The sequence below is a fragment of the Coffea arabica genome, chromosome 3e (assembly GCF_036785885.1).
Source record: "Coffea arabica cultivar ET-39 chromosome 3e, Coffea Arabica ET-39 HiFi, whole genome shotgun sequence".
NCBI lineage: Eukaryota > Viridiplantae > Streptophyta > Magnoliopsida > Gentianales > Rubiaceae > Coffea > Coffea arabica.
The window spans coordinates 14,632,446-14,659,190 of NC_092315.1; the positions used below are offsets into that span (position 1 = coordinate 14,632,446).

Consider the following 26,745-nt stretch of genomic DNA (forward strand, 5'->3'; position numbering starts at 1 on the left):
ATCTGAGAGGCAATTTGGCATGAGTTTCATCCTTTTTTTTTTTTGAAAAACTTATTTTTAAAAAACAAGTCAATCCAAACGGAATTGTCTTTGATTTTTACCATAATTTTCCAATATTTTTGGTTCATTAAGTTCTTATGTCTGTTAATATAGTCCCTTGTTTTGTCTCTAACCTAAGCTAGTTTTGATCTTGAATAATATGAATTTTTTGGTGCAATAGTTTGAGATGATGCATAGAACAACATGGAATTACATAAAAACTAAAATAAGATTTGGACATACACTCAATAGAACTTCTTCATACCAAACCTTTTTGTTCATTCCAAGTGCACCTCAGAAAAGCCAATTGAGAAGGATTGCAAGTAGGTTTTGTGCCTGCAACTACTTATAGTGAAGTACTCAGTAGGTTGAGGTGCTGTAATTTGTTTTCTTGACTACAATAATTGGTCACTAATCAAATTTCAAATTTATGAGTAATTCATTATCCTGCATCTTATGATAATTATCCTTGGCAACCTTCTCCAATTCTCAAGACCAAATAAAAGTAGAAGAAAAGTTCATTACTGAGATCTGAGATTTATAAAATTAGACCAAAAACATGAGAATGATATCTGAGATACAGTTTAGCTGTTACAGCTTAACTTTTTTCTACCTCCTTTCTCTCCATTTTTGTTCTACTTCTTATTGTTTCCCTTGCCCTGTTTGCTTTGAGAGGCCTTATTGTTGTCATTGTTATCAGTTCCTCTAAACAAATTTTTGCCATCATTTTCCTCCTTAGGCTCAGCATCAGAAACTATCCCAGAAGCAGTTTCCCTTGGCACAATTAAATGATTTAGAAAAGCCTCGAGCCTGGGCCTCTTTGACTGCAAGCTCTTCAGAAGTGATCCAATTTCTTGCAAGTTTCCAGTCTGTATAATATCACTGGTGGGGGAAAAACATCAATGAAACTTCGAGTAAACTATTGAATCTAACACTTCAAAAGCCAAACATAAAAATTGTTTAGTCAGGTATTGAATGTAGGAAACTAGGGAAGTTGCACAATCTGCAAACATGAAAGCAGCAGAAGTTCTTTTGTATCACTACTACTTGGTTCAATTGCCAACCAATATGAAAATTAAGCAGCCCTTTACCTGGAATAGTGCCACAAATTCAGCTTTCTACATAAAGCCCATATGCAAAAACCATGGATATCAATTGTCAGTTGTCACCCTAATGTTTAGTCTAAGAAAACTGTTACCAGACCATCGCATGCATTCGATTTCAAGTATTTAAAAGCTGTGGTTATGAACTTACCTAGCATCAACTAGGGAGATGAATTGCTTGATTTCATCAAGCATGCTGCTTGCTTCACTGAATTGGTTTACACTACCACAAGGAAGAAATTTCTTTACATTCAGTCCAGCAGTTAAAGAGCTTGTACTTTCTTCCAATTCCTCCTGGAAACGAGTTAAGAAGCTTATACTTTCTTCCAATCCCTCCTGGAAACGAACAGCATAAAAGAGAGATGTTAAAGCTATTACATGGAAGTGCTTGTATGATTATTAAACGCAAAATCCACAAAGAAGCTGAGCAGACCTAAGCAATCCATTGGTGATTACCTTAAATTGAGAAAGATTAGGAGAACAGCTTGATATTTGCACATCAGAGATTTTTTCAGAAATGGCTGAGTACATCTGCGGGTTGCTTTCAGTTCCACTGTCTGTGCTCATTTTCTGACCTGGTGCCGCAGAAATGTCAATTGACATGAGAGACTCAGCATTATGAACAAGTCCTTCACACAAATTCGGAGCATTTGGTTCAACCATAGGCCTTTGCTGATGGTAACTTCCTTGCTTTGGGAACAAGTTTCTCATGATGTCGTCAATTCTTGGTGTCGACGCTGTGTCAATGATGATTGCAGGACACCCAAATTTTGGACTATTTTCTCTCAAATGCACAATCACAAGAGGATTTCCAATCCTACTGAATGCTTCTACAGTTGCATTTAAACTAAACCAATCCTGAGTCAAATCAAGCATTCTTCTTGGCTTAAGTGCCTGAATGAAAGGCATTGGCAGCTGCGAACTAATATGAGACTGATCAAGCAGATGAGAAAGAACGTTAGAATACTTGCCCGAGTTCAAGTGGAGCAAGCACAAGATAACCACCAGCCTTAATGCTAGTAGTGGATGATACTGATTTACATCAATTTTTGATTTTGCAATCCATGATGCTGTCTCCCGCTTATTAAAAAGAAACTGTTCAACCATCATAACAACAGAATCAAATATGATTTCAGGAGACAACTGCGTGTCAGCTACTGAACTGGCATCTGGATACATGTCTGCTTTAAGATAAATAAGCCATTCCACAAAAGAATACTTTGTTGTGAAAAAGTAATCCTTGGAATGAAATACAAAGAGTAGCAGGCGTTCAACAAGATATATTAAACAATCAGGTGATATATAGTCATATGACCTCCAATTTGCAAGATAAGTATCTCTCAAAGCTTCGTGGAAGCTATCAATCAGTGAAAACTTCTTCCAATCTTCACCTGAAGTATTTGACGAAGGATCACCCAAGGATCTTGATTCTGTTATCCCAGAAAGCCTTGATGAAGATACTTGCAAAGAATCAATGAATGCTCTCCAGGAAAAATTCTTTTCAAATCTTTTTGCTATCTTTGTGTACAGATCATCTGTTGGTTTTCCAGATCCAAGCCAAATCATTACGACCCTCCCAATTTGACCGTAGGTAAGGTCACCCTTGCTACTGATATTGTCAACAATAACCTCTTCAAGTAGACTCCGTGAGAGCTCAGTTTTCCTTAAAGAGATCATGTTTTCCACCAATGATTTGCAACAGTCTAGTGGAAATACGTATATAAAGTACGTAATTGAATTTGAATTTGCAACAGTCCACAGGAAATTTTCTAGCCTCCTTTCAACACTATCATTGAATTTGAATGATTCAGTCAAAAATTTCATCAATTGATAGATATCAATGAGGCACATGCTTTGGCAAAATAGGGAGAATGACTCCCTTATTGACAGCTTATAAAGAGCTTCAACAGTGTCAAGTACCTTCAGGCTGACAGAAACTACTTCAGCCTGGCAATGACTAAAAGCAGCACATGCAAATTTTTGACCATCAATGGATACCTGGTTCTTGCTTTGCTGCTTGAATACAGAACCAGTTGTTTTCACCCATTCAGCATCCGGGTTCAACAGTATATATGCTACATTTGAATTGATGACCTGCCTCCTCACACCAAAATAGTTCAAACAGAACTCACCATATTCAAGCCACTCATTATCATCTGGTTTTTCCACTGTTTTGAGATATTGCATTATATTTGACATGTTCCTTCTCCACATATCCCAAAAGTACATGAGTGAACTAACGGAGACCTGGTTTAGTGAAATCTTATCTTCTGAATGCTTTTTCATATCAACTTGCAATTCATCTTCCCATTCAAACTTCCGTGTTGTACAATCAAGATGAGCATCCAGGATCCTCCGGAGAGATATCAATTCAACTGTCAGATTTTTACATTGCTCTGAATAAGTGAGAGACTGAAGCAACTCATGCAAGCTAATATGCTTATGTGACAAAACTTCAACCTCTATGCGAATGCGTTCATAGAACTCATTCGATTCTTCCTGTGCAAATGACATAGCTTTCTTTAATAGCATTTGTTTCTGTCGAAATGGCCTCACGGGCCAACCTCTATTTCCAGTCACCCATAGAGAGTGATGAAGCACAAACGAAATGATGAGTAAGGATGCTTCCTTGAGATGGCCTGCCTTCCCAAGCAGGTCTGCCTCCCGTGGCAGATCCCCTCTCAACTTTGCTATTTCTATAGCTTCCTCTAAGTTTCCGAGTTCTTCTTCCAACAACAAAAGTTCATCAATACAGCCTATGCTTTTCAGGAAGTTACGCCTGGAATCCATAGAAAGGAAAGCTCTAACATATTTTATCATGGATTTAAAATCCTTGAGCTTATAATAACTCAAAGCGCAACTCTCCAAAAACTCTTGTTCGGTTTTTTCGATTTCATTTTCACCAGGAGCATTCTGTTTCCATTTCGTAATATATTGCCTTCCCAATTCAAAAAGATTCCCCTGAGTGCACACAGACAAACACTCCAAGAAGTAATTGCCATCAGCATAAGCCTTTGCTGCAAGTTCATAACTTCTAGCCGAAGTGAAACAATCACCCGCTTTTTTAGGATCTCCACATTTATCAAAGTAAATCCTTCCTGAAGCAAGATTCAAAAGGTTGAACTTCAAGACCATGCTTTTCCAGTTAAATGTTTGCACAAGTAAAATACCATTTTCGAACCAAAGATAACTACAAAAAAAAAAAAAAAAACCAGTTCCTCAACAACAACCCCCCCCCATCCCCACTCCCTCCCACAATAAAACAAAAGTATGTCTATAATAATTGTATTAAAAAATATAGGGGACATTGAGATATCATGCCTGCTCTTTCGTAATCCCCTCTCAACTTCGCTATTTCCACAGCCTCCTTGAAGTTTCCAAATTCTTCTTCCAACAGCAAAAGCTCATCAAGACAGCCTATGCTTTTCAGGAATTTCCGCCTGGAATCCATAGTAAGGAAAGCTCTAACATATTTTATCATGGATTTATGATCCTTGAGCTTATAATAGCTCAAAGCACAACCCTCCAAAAACTCTTGTTCGACTTTTTCGATTTCCTTACTTTGTTTTGCGGTACCATTATCACCAGGAGCAGCCTGTTTCCATTTCTTAATATATTGCCTTCCCAATTCAAAAAGATTACCCTGAGTACATGCAGACAAACACTCGAACAAGTAATTGCCATCAGCATAAGCCTTCGCTGCAAGTTTGTAACTTTTAGCCGAACTGAAACAATCACCTGCTGTTTTAGGATCTCTACATTTATCGAAGTAAATTCTTCCTGCAGCAAGATTCAAGAGGTTAAACTTCAAGAGTATGCTTTTCCAGTTAATTGTTTGCACAAGTAAAATACCACTGTCAAACCAAAGGAGACCAGCTGTTATAGAACCATAACTACAAAAAACAACCAGCCCCTCAACAACCACCCACCCCTCACCCCTTCCCCACTCCCTGGCGTCGACAATAAAACAAAAATATGTCTATAAGAGTTATATTAAAAGTTATATAACTAAGGAGACATTGATACATCATACCTGCTCTTTCGTAATCCCCCAAATCACAGAAGCATTCAGCAGCAGACTGAGCTCTGCCAATGAAGTCAAACAACTCAGCAGCCTGTCTGAGGATTGTACAAGCCTCTTGAGGATTTGACTCACGCAGCTGATCAGCAGTTGCCCTGAGGCCAGCAGCCTTGGCCCGTTTCTCCCAATTTGTATCTCCTGCCCTTTCAAAGCACATGGTTGCCATATGATACTGGTTCTCTCTGTAAAGCTGCATTAAAATATAAAGAAAAATTTTGTAGATTCCAGAATGAATGATAACATGCACAACAAACTTGAAGCATAAAATGCATAGAAGCTGCGGTAGCAGAAACTTTAGAGAGCAGTCCAACCTTTATACCCCTTGATTTCCACTCTGCAGGACTGCTCGCCATTAGCATTGTTTGTGAAAATGATTCATCCACCTCCTTTACTTGCACAAGGCCCAACTTCTTCCAGAAGTCAAACATGGGTGAAGCAAACTCCTCACTATCTTCACAAATCCACAGTCTCTGCCTTGTCCTCGTAATTGCCACGTATAATTGTTTCAATTCAGAACAAAGGATACTGTGTCTTGCATGACTCAAACTAGGAAAGCACCTAGGGAAACAGGAATGACATAGATCTTTTATCTCCATGAAGTCATACACCACTCTCCATTGGTTCTTCAGAGGCGATAAACTGAAAAAATTGTACAGTAATACATCCTGCAAATTGTGCAACCACCCAATCAGTAAATTTTGAATGAAAATGAGGAAAATCTTTAGCAAAGAAATCACTAAATGGAAGAAATGAAAGCAACTAGCCATGCATTCATGCATTCAGTTTTCCCAGGCCCTTGGTCATACTCATAAACGGTTGGTTAGAGAATCACTTGGTAGTAAATGACAATCAATCACCTGAAACTCTAGACCCTTGCATTCCAGTATTGTAAGAACAAGAGCATGATTTCCTACATCTCTAGAAATTCCTTCCCGAGCAGAATCATCACGTACTAGTATAACCTGTTCGGCACCAAAGCCTACTACTTTCCCACCAGTCTTTGCAGTCTTTCCGAAAATAATCTCAATAGCACTCTCGTTAGGCTTAAGCAGAACAGGAGCTTCACCATATATAAAGCTAATTTCAGGTCTCAAAATATCAACAGATTGAGGGAAAAATTGGTAAAGAAGGTCTGTGACACTCTGTGCTAATTTAAGTACTCCAGCATGAGTACGGAAGTTCTGGTGCAAATTGAAAACTTCTGATATACGTCCTTTCTCTTTTCTTTCAACATATTTGTCACTCTTTGATTTCATTATGAACTCATTATAGAATAGAGATCGTATATCTTCAAACCTAAAATCAGTACCCCTGGCAATAGTTTGAGCTGTATCACCAGAAAAGACAAAACCTTCATCCACATTTTTGCAGATATACTTGAACAGAGCTATCTGACTCATAGCAAGATCTTGCACTTCGTCAATGTACACAAAATCCATTTTATCACCATCCAGACTCTTGCACTTCAGCCTAAGATGAAGGTCAATAACAAAATCAGACAAATCAAATTCCCCACGCAGTAATTTCTTCTTCTCGTAAGCTTGAAAAACAGTATAGATCAGCTCTCTCTCATCTGAGCTCAGGGTTGATGCCCTACTATTAGACATGGAAACATATTCTTGCCTGCTCAATTTACCATCAGGGGCTTCCCCAGCTAGCAAGCCTCCTTTAATGTGAGATATTATCTCCGTAAATGTTCTTGAAGAATCAAGATTCTTCGTCAGTTGTGAATTGAAGTGAGGCCAATAATGGAAACAAAACCTCTCATAATTTACCTCCTTCATTCGTAAGAGAGATTGCAGAACAGCAGATCTGAAATTTCCACTTATACCAACAGAAAAGTCCATTATCTTCATCATCTCAGGAAATCGTCTGAAATATGAATCACCGATTGTCCCATCAAGCATCATCAAAAACTTATGAAATGTAATGACAAGAGGGTACTTTTCGGAAGGAATGCCAACAAAAGAATCTGGTATATCTTTAAACTGTTCTATCTCTTCCACATCTTGGGCATCATTCAAACGGGCTTCAGATGGGAAATTTCCACCGCAAGCAAAACTGCACTCAAGACAGTTATGGTTAGAGATATAATTATTAAGAATACTTTAGTTTTCTCTGTACTATGTAAAAGGATATTATTTTAAAGAAGAAGTCTAGTATGTCAGAATGCTAACTGTATCATGTAATGACAAAACGAGCTGCTAGGAAAAATCCACCATATCTCACATAACTTTCCACCGACTACACAACGATTAGAAGTGTGAATTGATTTGCTGCTAGAATTCATTGCCGCATGGATTTCTGTGATGTTCCTTTTCTTTTTTGGTTATTCAACGAGAGGCTCCAAACCTGACAAGGGGAAGGGGGAAAGGGAGGGCTGGAGAACCTGGGCCTCACCATCACCTAGCTAATGTCCCTACAAGCTAAACTGGGTCTTGGGGACATATCCCAAAATTAAGTTGCTCGTGTGATCTCTTTCCTTTCCTGAACTATCTATGAACTGACATGCCAAATGCCTTCTCAGAACATTATGTCCTGCACAGACTTCAACCTAATACATATTTTAATCTTATAGAACTATGATAAAATGTAAATGGCTTCATATACAGCATGTAGTTGAAGTCCATCGTATCTATACTATGTAGCATGACTACTAAAACAGCACATCCAAGTAAGCTAAGTTAGACAATTAGAGCAGCAATGAGTATGAATCGAACACTACATTAAAGTACATACAAACAAATTGTACTTGATCACTGGTTAGCGGTTACCTTATCAGACGGGAAACATGATGTTTGACTGCAGAACATAGTCTTGGGCTTACTGTCACAAAAAGCTGGCGCAAAAATGTCTCCCTCGTCACTCCTGTAGAGTGATCAAACTCAGTTCTCTTCAAGACGCTCGTAGACATACTGTTCTCAGCTGTAGTAAATCCTTCCGAAGCAATATGGTAGATTTGTTCTTTCTTGAATAACTTCATGGACAGGACAGTAGTTTTCCCTGTGCCAGATCGCCCAAGGATGAAGCTGCTTTTGCAGAATTGAATAATTTCCCACTCTTCATCTGTAACTTCAAAAGGCAGATCCAATTCCTGACCATCACGACTGAAAAGTAAATGACTTGCAGCACCAGGTGATAGGGAGTAAAACTTCATGAGTTGCAAGCTTTCGCTAACTCTCGAATTTTCAGCATAACATCCATTATTCATGTTCTTATGTCGGATTATGTTTGATGAGTTGGGCCAACACATTGGAAGTACTGCTCTCCTGAACAAGTAAATAAAAGGAAAAAGCACGAGCAAATATGTTAATGCTGTCCCATTAAAAGTGGAATTCAGTTGGTACGAAGAAAAAAGTTACCCATTAAGACATTTCTGTTTGCATCGATTGATGAAATCATCAGTATACATATTGAAAATGTTGTCAAGACGTTTCAGCAGCTTTGGGGTCTCCGCCACAGGTAATATATCCCACACCTTCAAGACTTGCATGTAATTTGATTTCTTAACAATGTCTATTGAGCACACCACAAAGAGCCCCTCAACCTTAAAATGTTTCACAATCTGTGTAGATCTTTCACAGACTAAGTCCACATTTATTTTCTTAGGTCGCGCGCCACGGGCAAGACAAAGCAACAGGTTTAGGACTAACTTCTTCATGCGGGTGGAAGTCATATTTCTAAATGATTTCCGAAAGTCGTCACTAAATAAAACCTGTGACATAACATATAAAAGTAATAAAAAGATTCATGAATAAACCAGAAATTCAAATCCAAAATAACCAAAATGATTAAACTATACAAGAAAATTTGAACAAAGAAACGACGCCTTGCAGATTTTAGCTAACTAAAATAGACAACAGAAAATCCACAATAGATTAGGTATATATCCAAACACTATATATGGACAGAATGCATAATATTGATATCATAACGATGATGCTACACCAAAAGGAACATAAACACGAAGAAATTTTGAATAGAGAAAAGAAAGTGCAGCATGTTAATACAAAATTTGATACCGTCCAAACTGTCATGCAAACTTTTATAGTCATAGTTTCCTTTATGCTGCCAGGAATGTTACCTAAATTGATACCATAAAGAAGCAAACAACTGAACACTGAACATTACCGTCCACTGTTGCTGTTTGAAAAGTGTGCTATCCTCATTAAGCAAATCCTCCATCTGATCCAGCTCTTTCTTCACATCCACAATCGTCTTTGATACATCAGCGTCCTCATCAGCACTAAAGAAACAACCACGAGCCTCAGCATCACAAATTAATGCTTCCCAAACTGATCGAGTATTTGTTAGTGTATCCGCATTTCCAAAGATCCAAAGACAGTGCCTAGCAAGGGACAAGAAATTCAATTTCTGCATATTTGAAATTAAAGATTAGAGAAAAGTTGCTTGCAGTAATATAGCTGATAAAGTACCGAGCTCTTGTCAAAGCAACATTGGTTCTCTGAGGACTAGATAGGAAACCAATAGACCCTTTATTATTGGCTCTTACAGTAGATAATAAAACAATATCTTGTTCCCCACCCTGATATCCATCTATAGATTTTACTGTCACAACAAAATTGTCAAGATTTTCAAACTTGTGACGAAGTTTTTCTTGAACCAGTGCAACTTGAGCAGCGTAGGGTGATATTACCGCAACGCTTAGATATGTATCAGATCCATTCCAAGCTGTGCCAAAAAAAGTAATTCGTTACGTAAAAGAAGACGTGGAAAAAATAAAACAATAGTCAAAGTAGCATAAAAACCATGTCATGGGTATTAAGTACGCATATTACAAATTCAATCAGATCCCTAATAGATAATTAATTATACAAGTGAGAGTAGTTTTGCACCCTCAATACTCCAGTAATTCATGTAAGATGGCTCTACCAATCCTAATTTGATGTTTTGATGCATTAAGCTTCAATTTTCTAGCCCTTCATATGATTTCCAGAGACAAAAGCATTTTCATGAAACAGAAGCTACTCAGTCAAATATTATACTATCTTTAGCCAAAGGTGTCTTTTTCTCATTTTCATACTCCTTTTCTATTGTAGAATGAAGGCATGTCTTTCCTTTCCATTGTTCTATCTGGACTGGACTAAGGCTAAACTGAAAATATGGACTCTGATAGAGTCAAACTTAATACAACAGCATATATTTTATGATATTTCTCAACAGAAAACTTGCTTGTAGATGAAATTATTCAAACTAGGAAGCCTTGACATGCCTTTGTACAGCTTCTGAACTATCTTTACCACCACAGCCGCCTCAACAATATTTCTCAAGCTGTAATCATCACCATCGCCATCTTCATTTCCACCTGGGACATTAATGAATGAATAGGGACCAAACATTTTCTCCCGAAGAAAACACCTTTCGTGCTTTTTACGCCTAACTTCAGGTGCATCCATGATCTTGTCCGTATAGAAGATAGAATTTGGGAAGCAACTGATAGATGGATGCATTCTATATTGAATGTTAAGCAGATGCTTTGGCTGACCCAATGAACTCAACCTTTCAAATAAGCTTCTTCCAAATGCGGCATTGGCAGATATCTATATTATACGTAAACAGATATATATTATGTCTATGAGGTAATCAGATGTCATGCCTGTAAGATTATTCTATTGGTCTGTATAAATTCATTAGCAATTTGCATACCTTGCTATTAACGCTTGCTGGAAACTGGCACTCATCACCAACAAGAATAGCATGCTTCAAACCAGGTAGTTGAAGTGGTATAAGGGATTCACACTCTTTCAATTGGGCAGCCTCATCAATGACCAGCACTTTAAGTGGCTCCACATTTGTCCTGTGCAACTTGTAGGAAGTAGAAGCAGTGCAGAAAACCAAGGTAGCCATTTGGAAACAGAGTTCCCTTATTGATTCTTCATTCACAGTGGCTGGGATGCCCAGATTTTCAAGAGTTGAATGAACGGTTTTTAGGACAAAGAGACACTTGCTTCTAATATCTGGCAGCAACCAGGTACATGTGACTGCTTTGGAAAAATCTTCCACCATTATGCTAGAAGAATAGAGCTTCTCCAGTATATCAGAGGTCAAAAACTTTTCAAACAGCTCCTTCTCCAAAGACTCAAGCAGATAAATCAGATGTACCATCTTTTCAAAATTTTGTTTTGCAACAAAACTTCTTGCTACATGAGTGCAGAATGTAATCAGACATCTTCTGAGGGATGGTAAAATTGCTTTTACTCGTGCTCTGATGAATTCTAGAAATGACTTTGGCTTATCTTTTGGAGCTTCATCTTTGTTTTCCTTGGTTTTGATCAGCTCATTTTCCAGAAAGATATGGTAGTGTGAGGCACCGTGCTCAAGCAAATCAATCATAGAATGCACACAATGTTTCAAACCATTTGATGGTGCAAAGCACTCAACAAGCCTCTTCACGCGGTAGTCAAGATATATATCTTCAATATCAGGGGCAACTTTTAGTCGATCCTTATTTCCAAATAATATAATATCTCCCAATGGAGTAAACGGATCACTTTTTTCAGATTCAGCAGCATATGCCTCTTTTACCAGTTTTACCACTCGAGATGCAACTTCTTTTACTGCCACATTGGTTGGGGCACAACAAAGAGTCCTGTAATTCATTCTTAATAGGCTAAAGAGCATCTGACTTACTGTTTTGGTTTTCCCTGTCCCCGGCGGACCCCAAATGAGTTCAATGTGAGAATTCTGGTCACATGTCATCTTATTGAGAGACGCCCTTATGGCTTTAGTTTGGGATTCATTCATCTGAGTGTATAAATCTGATCCAAAACTTTCAGACAATTGTCCAGTGTGATTTACTGAACAAGAATCACACTGTTCTTCAACCTGTGACACCACATGCAGCAAATATCAACATAAAGGGTAATCAGCAAAAATAAAGATTCATCTAACCAAAAAACACACAATATTGAAAAGCAGAGAAATAGTTCACCTGAATATTTGATCTCCATATTAATTAGCCACACAATGACCTTAGTTCATAAACTGTAGAAGTATGTGTTTTCATGGCAACATTTTTCATATCCTGGTGGTCGACTTGACAAAAGCAAAACATAGCTATCTTATGGATTCTCTAGATTTCTCTAGATTTAGCAAATGCATGTTTGTCCAAGTGAGATACCAATGAATACGAGATGAAGATGGAGGACTAGTAGACTGACCTGTCGTCAAGCTTGGTATCTATAACCTAAGTACATGTAAACAACTGATTGAGATACAAAAGATTATTTATAGTAAACAAAGAGGCACATCTTAATCCTTTTAAGAGAAGATAATAAGCAAAAAGATTATAGCCTTTCTTTTGAATTTCAAAACAGCTAAATCTAATTGTAAAAATGATGAATTTTACTAACTTGCTCCAAAAGCCAGCCTGGTGATGGTGAACATAAATTACTTGAAGAAGTGAAATTCATTTTTAAGCTTAAAAAAAGATGAGGATTGAACCAAACTAACATTCTCTTTTTCATCTTCTCTTTTTGACGAGATCCAACAACAGCTGCATTTCCCAAGTATACGACAATTTAAGAAAGCACCTAGACTACACCAATGCTATTACACAGTGGAACTGCATTAGGTATAATCTCTCATGTTCAGCATGTAAAGATATATGTCCTCTGTTTGGGAAAAAATTCTCAAAATAATGTTCTCATTCATTTTTTACTTTATTTCTCTAGGCAATTGCTATAATGTCATGAGACTCATGATCCAGAGATGGTTTACTGGGGAGATATCGAAAAGCTATTATATAGATCATGTTTTAGGGTCTGCATTGCCTAAAATGTCAGGAAAAATCACATACTCCTCCAATGAACAGAATACCTTCTAACACATCATAAAACCTTCATTTAAACTATTTCTGTTTAGCATAAACGTCCACTAGATAGCACAAATGGGACAAGGTCTTCTCCTGAATGGAGGCAGATTTGCTAGTAGCATGTTGACAATTAGTCACTAGGCAAATTTGCTGACAGCATCGTTAGGTTGAGCATTGTCTTCTGTAAGAATGAGAGGAAAGTTTTCCACATTCATGTTGAGTGGCGATGAACAGAATTGCTTTTCTGTCTGTTGCCAATTTTCCAATTTTATGGATACCTAATCATACTTTTATGATTAACATCTGACAAATTTCATGAAAAGCAATGGGAGCAATGGCAGGCTACCGTGGTACATCCACTATTACTAGCTAGGATATTTTCATTTTGACTGTAATGGGAAATTATACCTACATTTAAAAGTATATTCAAAAAGGGGAAGAATCTGGGCATCAAATTTGGAAACGTCTTTTTGAGATAATGCCATGGAGAAAGCATCAATTCAGCCCCATACTTACCATAGCATTAGAGCAAAGAACCTTCTCAATAAGCGTCAAATTTTTGAACCAATGCAATGCCTTCCATATTCTTTTATTTGTCATAGTATTTGTCAAGTAAACCACATAAAGCCAGTCCTGCTTCTCCCCCTTGAATGGCATGTCTTCTGCTGTCTTGACCTTAAACTTAGTTGATGAAGTGCTCTCATCAATGCCTTCACCTTTAATGTCAGTTACCGATGCCAATGTCCATGACCAGTTCATCCTTTGGAGGTCAGAACTGGTTGCAGGTATTGAATCTGAAATAACAAGAATATCACCCGGCAATACTTTGTAAAGCTCTTTACCATGGTTAACAAATTTGTTTCTCCATTGATCAACTTTAACTTCGTATAGAAATTTTCCACAAGATTTTGCTTCCTCGAGAATTTGCACTTCAGCAAATGGTGCCTGATGTATAAATTCCATAGCAGAAGCGAGCTGTGCTCGTGTTTCTTCCAATAAAGGGTAGATGTAAGAGCCAAGGTAATTCCCTACTGATTCAAATAATTCAGGTATCCACTCTACCTGTAAAGTATAGAGATGGCATTCATTACATTAAGCCTAGGAAAAATGCAGTTGATGTAACCCAAGGAAAAAGGAAAACACCAGCAAAAGTTGGAGACATACAGCAAAAAAGACACAAGCACATCAAACAATATGTACTGCACTCAGAATCTAAATTGAGGGCAAAAGTTCATATTCTTGCAATAGCTACTGAATGTTGCTCAATTAACCGGTATCACAAATATCAAAAAAATGACGGCACAGTATAACACTAACAAAAATTGGACATGCACAGCCAAAAAAAATTGACAAAAAGACAAATTGAAGCTAAATTGAAGACAAGAGTTCCTCATTTTTCAAATCTTAGAAAATGTATGACAAAAAGATGTGTCCAGAGATTAATTTCTGCAGGGCAATATCGCTGGAATAGAGAAGCTTAACTCTATGGCCTTCAGATTGATCACCTTGGCTGTGCCACTCAAGAATCAACATTCCAACAACTCAAAGAAGAATCAACTACAGAACTATAAAAGGAATGCTGTTGAAATTTGAAACATCTCAATTTTTGAGGTTCAGACATCCCACAATGGGATTGAGATAGCTTAAGTCTATCTAGTCTCAATTTGGGATGTCTCATGTCCATATTGCTAAAGAAGTAGAATTGAGACATCCCAATTCCCCATAACAAATATAGGTTTAACAATGTGATCCAATTAAAGCAAATAATTTTATACTTCCAACAAACGAAAATTTCTGAATTTGTAGCCCATCCATTGCAATGATATAAAATTCCAGAATTTGTTACCATTTTGCCGTTCCTCCTTTTTACTCAAACAACATACACTACCTTCTAAGAAGCATATAATCCAAAGTAACTAGAAAAAGTTTCTGGCACTATATTTTGTACTTCTAACAAGAAAAAAAAGTTTAAAACTCTTTATCAAATATCTTTTTCACTTTCCTGAATCACATTAGATAGTTCATTTTTTCTGTTATTTTTACTGTAGATTAAATTCTGAATTATATGATGTAAATGTTTTTCCATTGTCTTCTTAACCACTGATTTTCCATCATATAGACCTAATTTTATCTATACATACTGTATACAAGGTGACAATATTTCAATTGATATTTAAAGAATTGAAGACTATGATATTTAGTGAAAACCCACAGCCAGAGGCCTAGAAATAAGATATGCTCTTTAGTCTGAAATATTATGCTATATTTCTCACTAGTATGTACCAGTGAATCTTACGATCCCCATGTATCCTCCCCATTTCTTAAATCCCACTCCTTCCCTGCTAAAAAAATTATTATTTTTTTTTTAAAAAAAGAACTAGTGAATTGTACAATAGATTAATGTTATAAAATAATAAAATGACTTTTGCCCTCAAAGTCAAGCTTAAATGGTTGAGACATTGATATATAACTATGTGGGGCATGATTTAATTTTGAAATTTTCTCTTTTCTGTCTTCCTCCTTGTAAGACATAGATTGAATATATGACCGATTTCATTCACACTAACAAATATTGGTCTAAAATAACTATACTTTGTACAGTGTCAAAAATAAAAACTCTAGTTTCAACAAAACAGAACTTTAAGGGCACCAAGTGGATTCACTCCAAAACAATCATAAATTAAAAAAAAAAAAGCATACATTTCATCATTTGTCAGAGCTTTAGTCAAACTTTTGTTGCAAACAATTTGAGAGAAAGTTGCAAAATAACTCAACTTTACTTATGAGTATTTGACTAAAAGAAAGCAACAAAGAATTATCAGAAATGAAAAATGAAGTATGGAACATAAATTCTAACCTGATCTTTGTATCGATTCTCATTAAAAATGTCATGAAGGGACCATTTCAAAACCATGTCAGTGAAGTCATCTTTAGGCCATGCTCTCTTCTTGCTTGAACAATCCCCTTCCATCATCATTTCTTCTACAATCACCCTTACCCGCAACTTTTTTGTCTCCCAAATGAACTTGAAAACTGAACAAAAATAAAATTCCAGATGGATATTAAAGCCTTCTGAATACCATGCATGACCATCACTCTCTTATAAGCAACCTTTTTCTCTTTTTTTGCTTTTTGTAAAAACTGTAGTGCATGAATCTGAAAATGAATTACGTTGGTCTTTTCGTTTTCCCACTTCTTGGCCTACTTCACTTCTTGAGTCATAATGATAATGCATGTATACCACTTAATGAACTTCTTTTTGTACATCTTTTGGTTAATTTTCTTCCTTTTAGGTAAAGAAAGGCTAATCATTGATTAATTTGTTTAGTGAAACTCATTTAAAATGTTGAGAGTTCGAAGTCCTTTTTCGAACTTCTCTTGTATAGTGTACTGCAAGACTGCGTTTGGATATGGAAAAAGAAGAAAGGAAGAAGAATGCGTTTAGACTTTGAAGTATTTGGGAGTTAATATTTTCTATCCCTTTATCTGCCCAAGGGAAACTGCATTTGGATATGGGAAAATGTTTCTATCCCTTTATCTGCCCAAGGAAAACTGCATTTGGATATGGGAAAATTACTAAATTAGTTGCACGGCCAATGAAGGGCCATGTCATGGTAATTAGTTGTACTTTAGCTGTACATTTAACTTTTAACTACTAATAGTTATTTTTCCAAAAAGATGGTGAGGGATAAATATAAAACACCCTTCAAATGCACATTTGACCCCTAATATTAAGCACATGTCCCAAATTCGTTCCTAATATTTTGATAAAACAAATTTAGTTTCCAAAGTATTTTATTTTATACAAATTTAGGACAATTGATGGAAATTCAAGAATTCTAATGGTCAAACTTAATTTACTGTGAGTCCAAAGTGTTGGATTGGTTTGAGTATAGCATTGAAAAAGATGTCTCTTTTTGCTGTTGTTATGTATATGGACATGTTATAGTTTTGTTAGAGAAGGGTTCAAATTGGAAACAAAAAGAGAGATAGAATTTATGCTTATGTTCGTGGTGCTAATAGTGCACAGAATCTGATTTGGAATAAATACCATTTTTTTCCATCAAAATTGGCACATTGAAGTAGCATTCGTTAAACGCAGTCATGATGAACGTGATACCTTTGAAAATAAAGGAAAGAGCAAATTGCGCGAAATATCACTAAACTAATGCGAGATGCCGGTTTGGGTTACTAAACTTTTTTATCAGCCAAAAATATCACTGAACTAATAAATCTATACCATTTTGATCACGTCGTCTATTTATGTCGTTAGGAGAGATGAAAAGTAACTTTTTGATGAACAATTTCATCTACACAATCTTTTCCTCGAAGCTTTCCGACATAAATTGCTGTCAAACGTGTCAGACAACTCCCAAAGGCATTTTTTCCTCCAGTCTTGTTGGGAACTCCGACCCAATAAATGGTACTCTTATTTCTCCGGTCTTGTTAATCCTTTTTAGTTTCTACTTGAAATTCCGATCAATCCCCCAAAACAGAGTGCAAGTTTTGAGATGGAACCTTTTTGAGATGGAACCTCCCCAGGTCCAAGCAATAGACGGCAACTACCCTTCACAAGAGGCTGTGCAGGACAAAGCTCATTTCCCCAGCGCCTTTCCCCTTTCTTCTATTTTTAGGATTTCTCTCCCCCACCCCCCCTTCCTCTCTTTTTCTCCTTCTGGTGTTTTGTACCGGTAGTAACCCCTACCACCATCACACAAAATCATTTCACTTTTTCCAAAGCTCCTCCCTCTTTCCCATTTCTTGTTTTCAACCCTCATATTTATTATTATTATTTTTGGTAAATAAAGATGCATTAAAATAAAGGCAAGTCAACAGAGTGCAAATTAAGGTACAGTCATCCGTGGGGTGGTAACCCCCTTTAAGTCTTGCAAAAGTAAGGGAAGTACAAAATTAGGACATAATTCAAAAAAAGTGAAGTCTTGAGTGTTGCTTCTTCCCCAGTTGGCAAGGATGTCTGCACATTTGTTTGCTTCTCGATAATTATGGTGAAAACATACTTTCTGGAATGTAGTCAACAGCTCCCTGCAATCAAGAATAATAGGCGAAAGTTCATGAGAAATAAGATTACTTGACTTACACAAGGAGATGATAATGGAAGAGTCCATCTCCACTTCGAGAGACTGGATGTTGAGGTTTTTTGCAAGCTGTAAGCCTTCTCTAAGAGCCCAGCATTCAGCAGAAGGAACTGAACAGAAGCCTAAATTTCTTGCAAAGCCTGCAATCCATAACCCATTTGAGTCACGAATTATGCCGCCAGCTCCTGCCTGGTTTGTTGGTCCAGAGACTGAACCATCAGTGTTGAGTTTGGCAAAACCTATAGCAGGGGGGATCCATCTGATGAATTTTTCTTGTCTAGGGGATCTAGAGATGTGAGAACCAGGCCCTAGTAGGTAAAATTCATGAGCATGGTGGAGGCAAAACTTGATAGGATCATCAAAATTTTTTTGAAAGATCTTGGCATTGCGAGCTTGCCAGAGACTCCAACAACCAAAGCTAAAGATGGTTCCCCAAGGAATAAGGTTGAAAGGGGAAGGAATGTTGGACGAGCATCCATCCTTGATCCAGGAATAGAAATCCGAGTTGGTTTGGAGAGGGGTTTGGGAGGGATGGGTGAGTTTAAGCCAAAAGGAGGTTGCTTGGGGACAAAATCTTTGTACGTGGTTCGACTCTTCAGAAGGAGCTTCACAAAAAGGGCAAGAGGCTTCGGAAAGAATTGTGCGATGTGTGAGAAGACTTTTTGAAGGGAGTCTATCCTAGGAGGCTAGCCAAAGGAAATGTTTGACTTTTGAGGAGGTATTAACTTTCCAAATCCAGCGGAAGTGGGATGTAGCACTAGTATCAACTGGAAATAAGGGAGGATTTTTGCAAAGGTTATAAGCGGATTTAGAGTTGAAAACCCCATTGCTGGAGTAATTCCACCTAAAGAAATCATGGGACGGATTGAGTTCTTGTCTTGGTGTACCCTTGATCTCCTTCAAGAGCTAAAGGGGAAGCTGGAAGGATATTCTATCTAGGTTCCAACTGGTAGGGGAGTGAAAAAGTTGAAAAACTCTTAAGTCCTCTTCCCCCTCAATTAGAGGTCCTTGGATCTGGCTTCTGATAGAGCCTGATTGAAGCCATTTGTCTCCCCAAAATCTGACTAAATGCCCATCTCTGATAGACCAAATTAAACCTTCATTGAAGGTTTTGATGCCAATGTTGAGGCTTTTTTTATTGATGGAGCCATTTACATTGTTGAGGTGGAGCATATGGGTGTTAGTGGAAAGATCTTCATTCACATAACAATACCTAAGAACTTTCACCCAAGGTTTGTTACTCTCTTGGGTGATATTCCAACAGAGTTTGACTTTTGCAGCCTTGTTGAGCAAGTCAGTCTGTTTGAGTCCAAGTCCCCCTAGGTGCTTGTCTTTGGTGATATTATCCCAACTGACCAAATGAATTTTTTGCTTATCCTCTGTGGAGCCCCAGAGGAATCTTCTTTGCTCTTTGTCAATCTCATGACAAATTTTTTGTGGTAGTGGCAGACATTGAGTGTAATAGGCTGGGATTGCGGAGATGGATTGCTGAGCAATTGTTTTTCTGCCTGCTAGGGACAAAAGTTTGGATTTCCAACCTTGAAGTTTATTTTTGACTTTGTTAAGAATAAAGGAGAAGTTTCTCACAGAGGACCTGGAGATGGTGAGAGGGATACCCAAATAGGTACCAAGATCTTCAGTGGTGTTGGTTTTGAGCATGTGAGAAAGAAGAGTTTTCTGGGCAGAAGGGGTATTGGGAGAGAAGAGGACTTTTGACTTCTCATAGTTAACGGTAAGTCCAGATTTGAGGCAAAAATCATTTAAGGCTGCTGTGACTGTCTGAATGGAGGAAGATTCAGCAGTGCTGAAGAGAATTACATCATCTGCATAAAAACAGTGGGAGAGGGTGGGGCCCTGTCTTAATTGGTTTCCACAGTTTTTCTGAGCATAGGAGTTCTATTTTTTGAGATAGATACTCCATGCAGATAATGAAAAGGTATGGGGAGATAGGGTCTCCCTGTCTAATACCTCCAGAAGGGGTAAAAAATTCTGTGGTTTGGCCATTTATGATTAAGGCCAGCCTAGAAGAAGAGATGCAATTCAGGATTAGATTGATGAAAGAAGGAGGGAGTTGGAAATGGTAAAGGGCTTCTCTAATAAAACCCCATTCCAGTTTATCAAAGGCCTTTTCAAGGTCAAGCTTGATTGCACATAGGCCAGTTTTCCCACTTTTTTTTTCATCCTAAAGAGAGCTTCTTGCACAAGCAGAATATTGTCCGAACAGCTTCTGTTAGGAAGGTGTAGACACCAAATTTTGATTATTTGTAATTTCATTTTTCTTTATCATTTATTATTTATTTATTTATTATTTATTTTTATTTTAAATTTTTAATTGGGTTAGATTCATCATTTTCATTTTTTGTAAGATATTAAAAGTGGCCTTAATTCTCTTAAATTTGGTTTGAAAATTGTTAATTTATTTTTAATCGATTTTTGAAGAAAAATGAAAGTGGCAAAATAGGTGGAAATGTGTATGTTGAACAAGTGTACAAAACAATCATTAGACAAGTGGTTAAGGAATTTGGGGACAAGTGTCCCTTTGCTTATTTTGACAACACAACATTTAGGGGGACACTTGTTTAGCTTAGGAGGGGGGATGGAGAGAGAGGGGCAACGGGGGAATAGCTGAGGAAAAAAAGAAACAAAAAGAAAAACCATCGGGTGGAAGAAAAAAAAAAGAGGAGCCGCAAGCAAAGAAAAAAAACAGAGTAGACAGCAGAGAAAAAAGAGGGGATTGGAGTTCGGCCAGAGGGAGAGAAATCCAGGAGCTTCATGAGAGAGAGAGGGGCGTTCGGTTGAGGGCCGAGGGAGAAGAAATCAGAAAAAAGGGGTGGCGGCTGGAGCTTGTGAAAATCAGAAAATAGAGAGGGAGGCTCTCGGGTGAGGGGAGAAAGAAACCAGAAACAGAGGACGGCAGGGGAGCTACGTTCAAAGGAAAAGGCCTCGACTGAACGGAGGAGGAAAAGAAAAGACGGGGCGGTGGAGAAGAGAGGCTCATGTCGTTTGCCCAAGCCACCAGGCAGCCGCAATCCTTCTTGTCCAGCACGATCGACAAGCGGCCAATCGCCTGCCCAAGGAGCCGTCGCCGCTTCATCCGAATCCATCGTCACCACCTCGTCGGACATCCAGTACCATCGTCTTCAAATCTTCCACCGAACAGATGCGGTAAGTCAACTTCCCTCTTTGAATTTCAGTTCCTTCCCCAAGTTCTCTGAGCATGACTGTCGAATCTGTATTCATGCCCTTGCTCCTGCTGATTGTTCATGGATTTTGGGATATGTATGTTTTGTATGTTGACTGGGTTAAAATCCTTTTGTTGTTGATAATTCTGGGACAATTTCAGCGTTCAATTGAGTAAAGGATTAGCGGAATTTTTAATGCCTCTAATATGTTCGATAAAATGCCCGATAGAAGACTTTGACTCAAAGCAGGAAAATTGATGAAATCTTGTGTCTGTCTGTGTGTGAGGCGCGACTTTGGCCAGTCCAAAGCGGGCCAGAATCCGTGCATTTCACTAGTTGGGGAGGGGAAGAAGAGCCAAGAAAATTTGGGAGCAGTTTGTTTCTTGTTGTTCGTTCGTTTATCTTGAAATAGTGTGGAATATATTTGCCATGTAAGGCTATTGAATCATGAAGTATCAGAGGTTACTAAGATTTTTTTTCCTTAATCACACGGAAGAAGAAAGCCTCTGTCGGGCAAGCATGACTAAATTTCGAAAAAACTACACTTTACCCCCTCTAATTGTCCTTTTGTTCACCATGGTCCCAAATCTGGAAAAATTGAATTCATTTTGCCTTTTTTGAGTTTAATCCTCTGTTTGCATATTTTATGTGATTTGTTTGGATAGATTAATTTTTGTTTATAGGTTATAATTGAGGTTTAATAATTTTATTTGATTTTATCATGTTGGGTTCAATAAAGCAAGTGATGTGGGCTAAGAGTTGTTTTTGTTGTTTGGAGTTTTAAGAAAATGGGTTTAGTTCATGATTTTGGGGGTTTTGGTTCGGGCCAAGGGGTAGAAGGCCACCGGTTTCGTTGTTTAATCTTTAGGGCCAAAATAGTGGATTGGCCTACTTCTCTTACCTTGGATTTTCGTTTGAGCTTGGAAGCTGTTGGCCCAAGCAAATAAGGAAAAAGGCCCAAGTGGCCTGATCCATTAAGAAACCAGAAAACTATTTTGCGAATCAGTCCCTGGATTTCTCCTTAACTGTACAGTGGCCCTAGAAACTTTCATTTTCTTTCAATTGGGTCCTCACATTAATTGCAAATAGGTCCCTGAACTTTATTTTTCTTTGATTTTGACCCCAAGACTTTATTAATTTTTGCAATCAAGTCCTTTCTTCTTTTGACTTCTTAAATGTAAGTTGTCTACATGATTTAATTGATTCAAATTCATGTTTGTTTTTGTCGTTTGTGATTATTTGTCAAATAAATTGGCACCTTGACTCCTTTATTATTTTGGAGGGTAAATAAGTTGATTTCACTCCACTAGAGCTTCATTTCAAGGGAGATATAACTTCTTTTATTTATTTTTTTTGTCTCTCCTATGTGGCCCAACGTGTTATGTGAATATGCATATCTATTTCGCTTTCCTTGCCTTTCTTTAATTCCTTTCATTCCTTTCATTTACTTTTGCTTTTTATTTAAGTTATTCTTTATGGGGTATGTGTACACCTCTTGGCTTGTAATAGATAGGGTTTGGCGAGCAATTTGGTCCATTTCCCCCTTCCCCTTTATGTTTTATGGGGTATGTGTACACCTCTTGGCTTGTAATAGATAGGGCTCGGAGAGCATCTGGTCCACTTCCCCTTCCCCCTGGTTGCTGTTTTTGTTGCTACATGTTTAATTGCTTTATTAGGCTCTTGCATCTAGTCGAGCATGCTAAATGTTATGTGCTATGTGTTTATGAGTGTTTTGGCATGTCTACTTGCTTTCATAGCCATGAATGAATGGAATGGATGAATGTACGTCACCACACTAGTCCAACGCTAGTTGTGGCTTCTGTTATCGTTTCCGCTAGTCCAACGCTAGTCGGAATTCATAGATGGGCTAGTCCAACGCTAGACCCTTAGGATTTCCCTTTCGATAGTGCATATCTGCGTGTTCACTACATGTCATGCATTTTTCTTAGTTTTATCATTTTGCATGCCCCTCGAACCCCTTTCCCCTCACTTTAGGACTTGCATCTCATGCTAGTTAAGGTTCATTTGCGTGAAAGTCCCCTTCCGATAAGGGAAACGAGCGAGTGTGGCTACTCGATAGCCTTAGCACGCTAGTTTCGCCTTCTAATCAAAGGAAAAATCGAAGTCGGAAAATTAGGAGTCAACCCCCGTACCCGACCTGATGCATTCCCTTAGGCTCATTCATTCTCATTTATCACTCACTCATTCTTTTCAATTCACATTTTCCTTTCCTTATTGTTCATTTTGATTTCTACTTCACAAAATTGCATTTAATTACACCTATATGCACTTATCACTATATTTCATACACTTGCACACAAACACTTGGAATTTTCATACAATTGCACGCGTGCACCTTTTCATACACTTGCACACAAACACTTGGATTTTTAATTTCTTTCATACACTTTCACACTTGCACACTTGAGTCTCATTTGCATTAATCGACCTCTATGGGGTTTTCCTTTGTTGGCCGCCACATTTCATGTGGTTTGGGACCAAAAGCCTCACGAGAGACATCGTAGAATTTAGGATTGCATTTTTCTTTCCGTTTTGCATTCATATAGTCATATCCAACGTGCGAACATATATTGGGTAGAAATTTAGAAAAGGTAGGGTTAAGTCGCGCAACTAGCCTTGGCTAGGTCAAAGGGGTGCCTTGGATTCTATCCTTGCCTTCCCCTTTGTCAAACGTGACCCCCGAACCTTTTTCTTTGGCTTACGTGGACTAGGAGTCGTTTTAAAAAGGGTTTTACTACTTTGTCTTTAAAAAACACTTTTTGGGTGACTTGGTACACCCCAAATCTATACCAAGTGGCGACTCCATTTTCATATTTAAAAAACCCTTTTTAAATTTCATTTGGCCAAATCGTCGCTTTCCAAAGTCCCATGGCCTTTTACTTTTCATTTTGCACACGTTCACATACACATTCATCACCGATTCAAAAAGTGGGGCGCGACAGTTGGCGACTCCACTGGGGACTTCCTAAGTGGGTCCGAGCATTGACTTAGCCATTCGTTTCCTTTTTCTACCCTTTTTATGCATTGCATTTGGATATTAGGCTTGCATTTTCCATTTTTAGGGCCATTTGCCTCGCGCGCGTATCCAACTATTCCCTCACTCACGTATGTGTGATTGGTTGATTGGATGTTGTTTACTTGTTTATCTCGCGCTTGCATTGCATTTGGGGGGGTGTGTCACCTTTAGAGCCTTGCGTGGTTCTCACCCCTTTCCCTCAAATAGGGGAACACTTCATACGTGCACGTTTACTTGCTTTATCCCATTTTATTTTATTTTCGTGGGCGCCATCCCACACCGCCTTATAGGACTAGGATCGATTGCCTTGGGTAGGCGGCTGGTGTGCTCTGCGCCCATAGCGCTACCTAAGGGATCACTCGAGCCACCGACCAAAGGCCCTGGGAGTGATGACCCTTTGCCTTTAGGTCTGAAGGCTTGGGAGCCGAAGCTTTATCGAGTCTAGGCATTAGTGAACCCCAACCTCATGCATCCATATTAGAATAACCTAGGGTAGAGTCGGCCTCACCCTTTATAAGCACATTAGGCACGAGGGAAGGGGTTCTACCCCTTTTACTCGCTTTATTGTATTTCTTTTCTTAATTGCTCCCAATGTGTTATGTGTACTATCAATTGCACTAACCATTTCTTTGTTTCTTGGCTTGCATTCATATGCCTTAGCGATAAGAGGCCCTTTTGGCACTCTTTTAGTGACTCACCCACTAGATAGCTCACATGTCTAAATTTCAGTCTTTGCACTTACTTTTCAGTAAATACATTTCATGTTTAGACTTTTTCTCCCCGTTGCGTTATTTATATCCTTTAGGCCATATTTGTTGCATATTTACATTGCTTTAATAAATGGCATCATGCATAAACCATAGAAAGGGAATGCCACATAGGGAATCCCGTGTTTAGGAATAAGCCACCTTGTGACTCGGATACTTAACCCAGTAAGACTTGCACGTTTACATTTTGTATCATCCAAAGGGGTAGTGCACAAGGTAAGGTAGGATCCGATCATGTTCATAGAGTGATCTTTTGGAATATGAACATCTAATAATCACTTTTTGGCCATTTTCTCAAAATTGGTAAAATTCCCTTGCGTAAAAGGACATTAATTCGAAGAAAACTTACAAATGATTCCTCATTGTTGAGACGATGAATATAGAGGCCAAATTTTGATTTTAGAGGCTCATAGACCAAGGCATTGTAATGATTTCTTGAAACCACCCAGTGGGCGAATAATTCAATCGATTTTTGAACAAATCATCCGTCTTATCCAATCCATTTTTTTCCAATTCATTCAGTTTTTAGTTCAATCTAATCATTTTTGAATAAATTCACTTCATCCAATTCATTTGACCAATTTACCCTTTTTAGGGTCATCCGGTCGATTCTTCAATAAATCATCAAATCATTTGACCAATTTACCCTTTTTAGGGTCATTCGGTCGATTTTGAATAAATCGTCAATTCATTTGACCAATTTACCCTTTTTAGGGTCTTTTGACCAATTTACCCTTTTTAGGGTGATTCGGTCGCTTTTGAATAAATTATCAATTCAATTGACCAAATTACCCTTTTTAGGGTCTTTTGACCAATTTACCCTTTTTGGGGTCATTCGGCCGATTTTTGAATAAATCCCTAATTCAATTTCATTCATTTGACCAATTTACCCATTTTTAGGGCAACCGAGTCGATTTTGAATAAATCAAGTTTCGTTCAATCTATTTGATCAATTTACCCTTTTTTAGGGTGATCTGATTAATTTTGGATAAATTTCATTCAATTCATTTGACCTGTTTCCCTTTTTAGGGTAATTCGGTCGATTTTAAATAAATTGTCAATTTCATTCAACCCATTTGCCCTTTTAGGGTTTCATTGTCAAATTCCAAATTGGGAAATCTAGTCAATTTTGAAGAAAACCGTCCATTGCATCCAATCACTTGGTCACTTAGGGTTTTGACCCGTAATTCACTGAGAAATTTTATCAACGAATTCCAATCTCTTTGATAGGAAGTTCGTCAAGGTCAAACCCGTGCGTTTTTGCCAAATCTTGTACCGATCAAAAGTGATCCATCCATTCGGACGTTGTCCTCATTTTGACAAATCTCTCGTCACTCCAATGGCCAAATTTTTCAAATTATTTTTCACTCAATGAGTTGATCAGATCCGTCAGGTATGGTATAGTGCTTCCCTAGAGGATTGCATTTTCATGCTAGGCCTACTCTTGGCATAAAAAGGGTTCCCCCATAGGACATGCATACCGATTTTTTTATTCTTACTTACTGACTCTGGGTATTTTTCTTTTTGTTTTCCCATCCCCCTGCATTTATAAAAATGTTTCAATAAGGCGAGAATATTCTTCTATATCTGATAATTTTGATCCAAT

At 37.9% G+C, this 26,745-nt stretch overlaps 2 protein-coding genes across 2 annotated transcripts; both read right to left on the reverse strand.

Annotated features, from left to right (window-relative positions):
• Positions 1 to 545: 545 nt before the first annotated feature.
• LOC113737407 (uncharacterized) lies at positions 546 to 7,767 on the reverse strand. The gene is made up of 8 exons (XM_027264646.2): positions 7,401 to 7,767; positions 6,081 to 7,284; positions 5,535 to 5,888; positions 5,176 to 5,413; positions 4,464 to 4,922; positions 1,599 to 4,240; positions 1,294 to 1,478; positions 546 to 921 (listed from the first exon to the last, which is right to left on the reverse strand). Exons 1-8 carry the CDS (start codon positions 7,511 to 7,513, stop codon positions 675 to 677), a joined length of 5,442 nt encoding a protein of 1,813 aa, XP_027120447.2. The 5' UTR covers positions 7,514 to 7,767; the 3' UTR covers positions 546 to 674.
• A 2,633-nt stretch (positions 7,768 to 10,400) lies between these two features.
• On the reverse strand, positions 10,401 to 13,714 carry LOC140038404 (helicase sen1-like). The gene is made up of 3 exons (XM_072083751.1): positions 13,574 to 13,714; positions 10,891 to 12,069; positions 10,401 to 10,784 (listed from the first exon to the last, which is right to left on the reverse strand). Exons 1-3 carry the CDS (start codon positions 13,712 to 13,714, stop codon positions 10,401 to 10,403), a joined length of 1,704 nt encoding a protein of 567 aa, XP_071939852.1.
• Between the last annotated feature and the right edge of the window lie 13,031 nt (positions 13,715 to 26,745).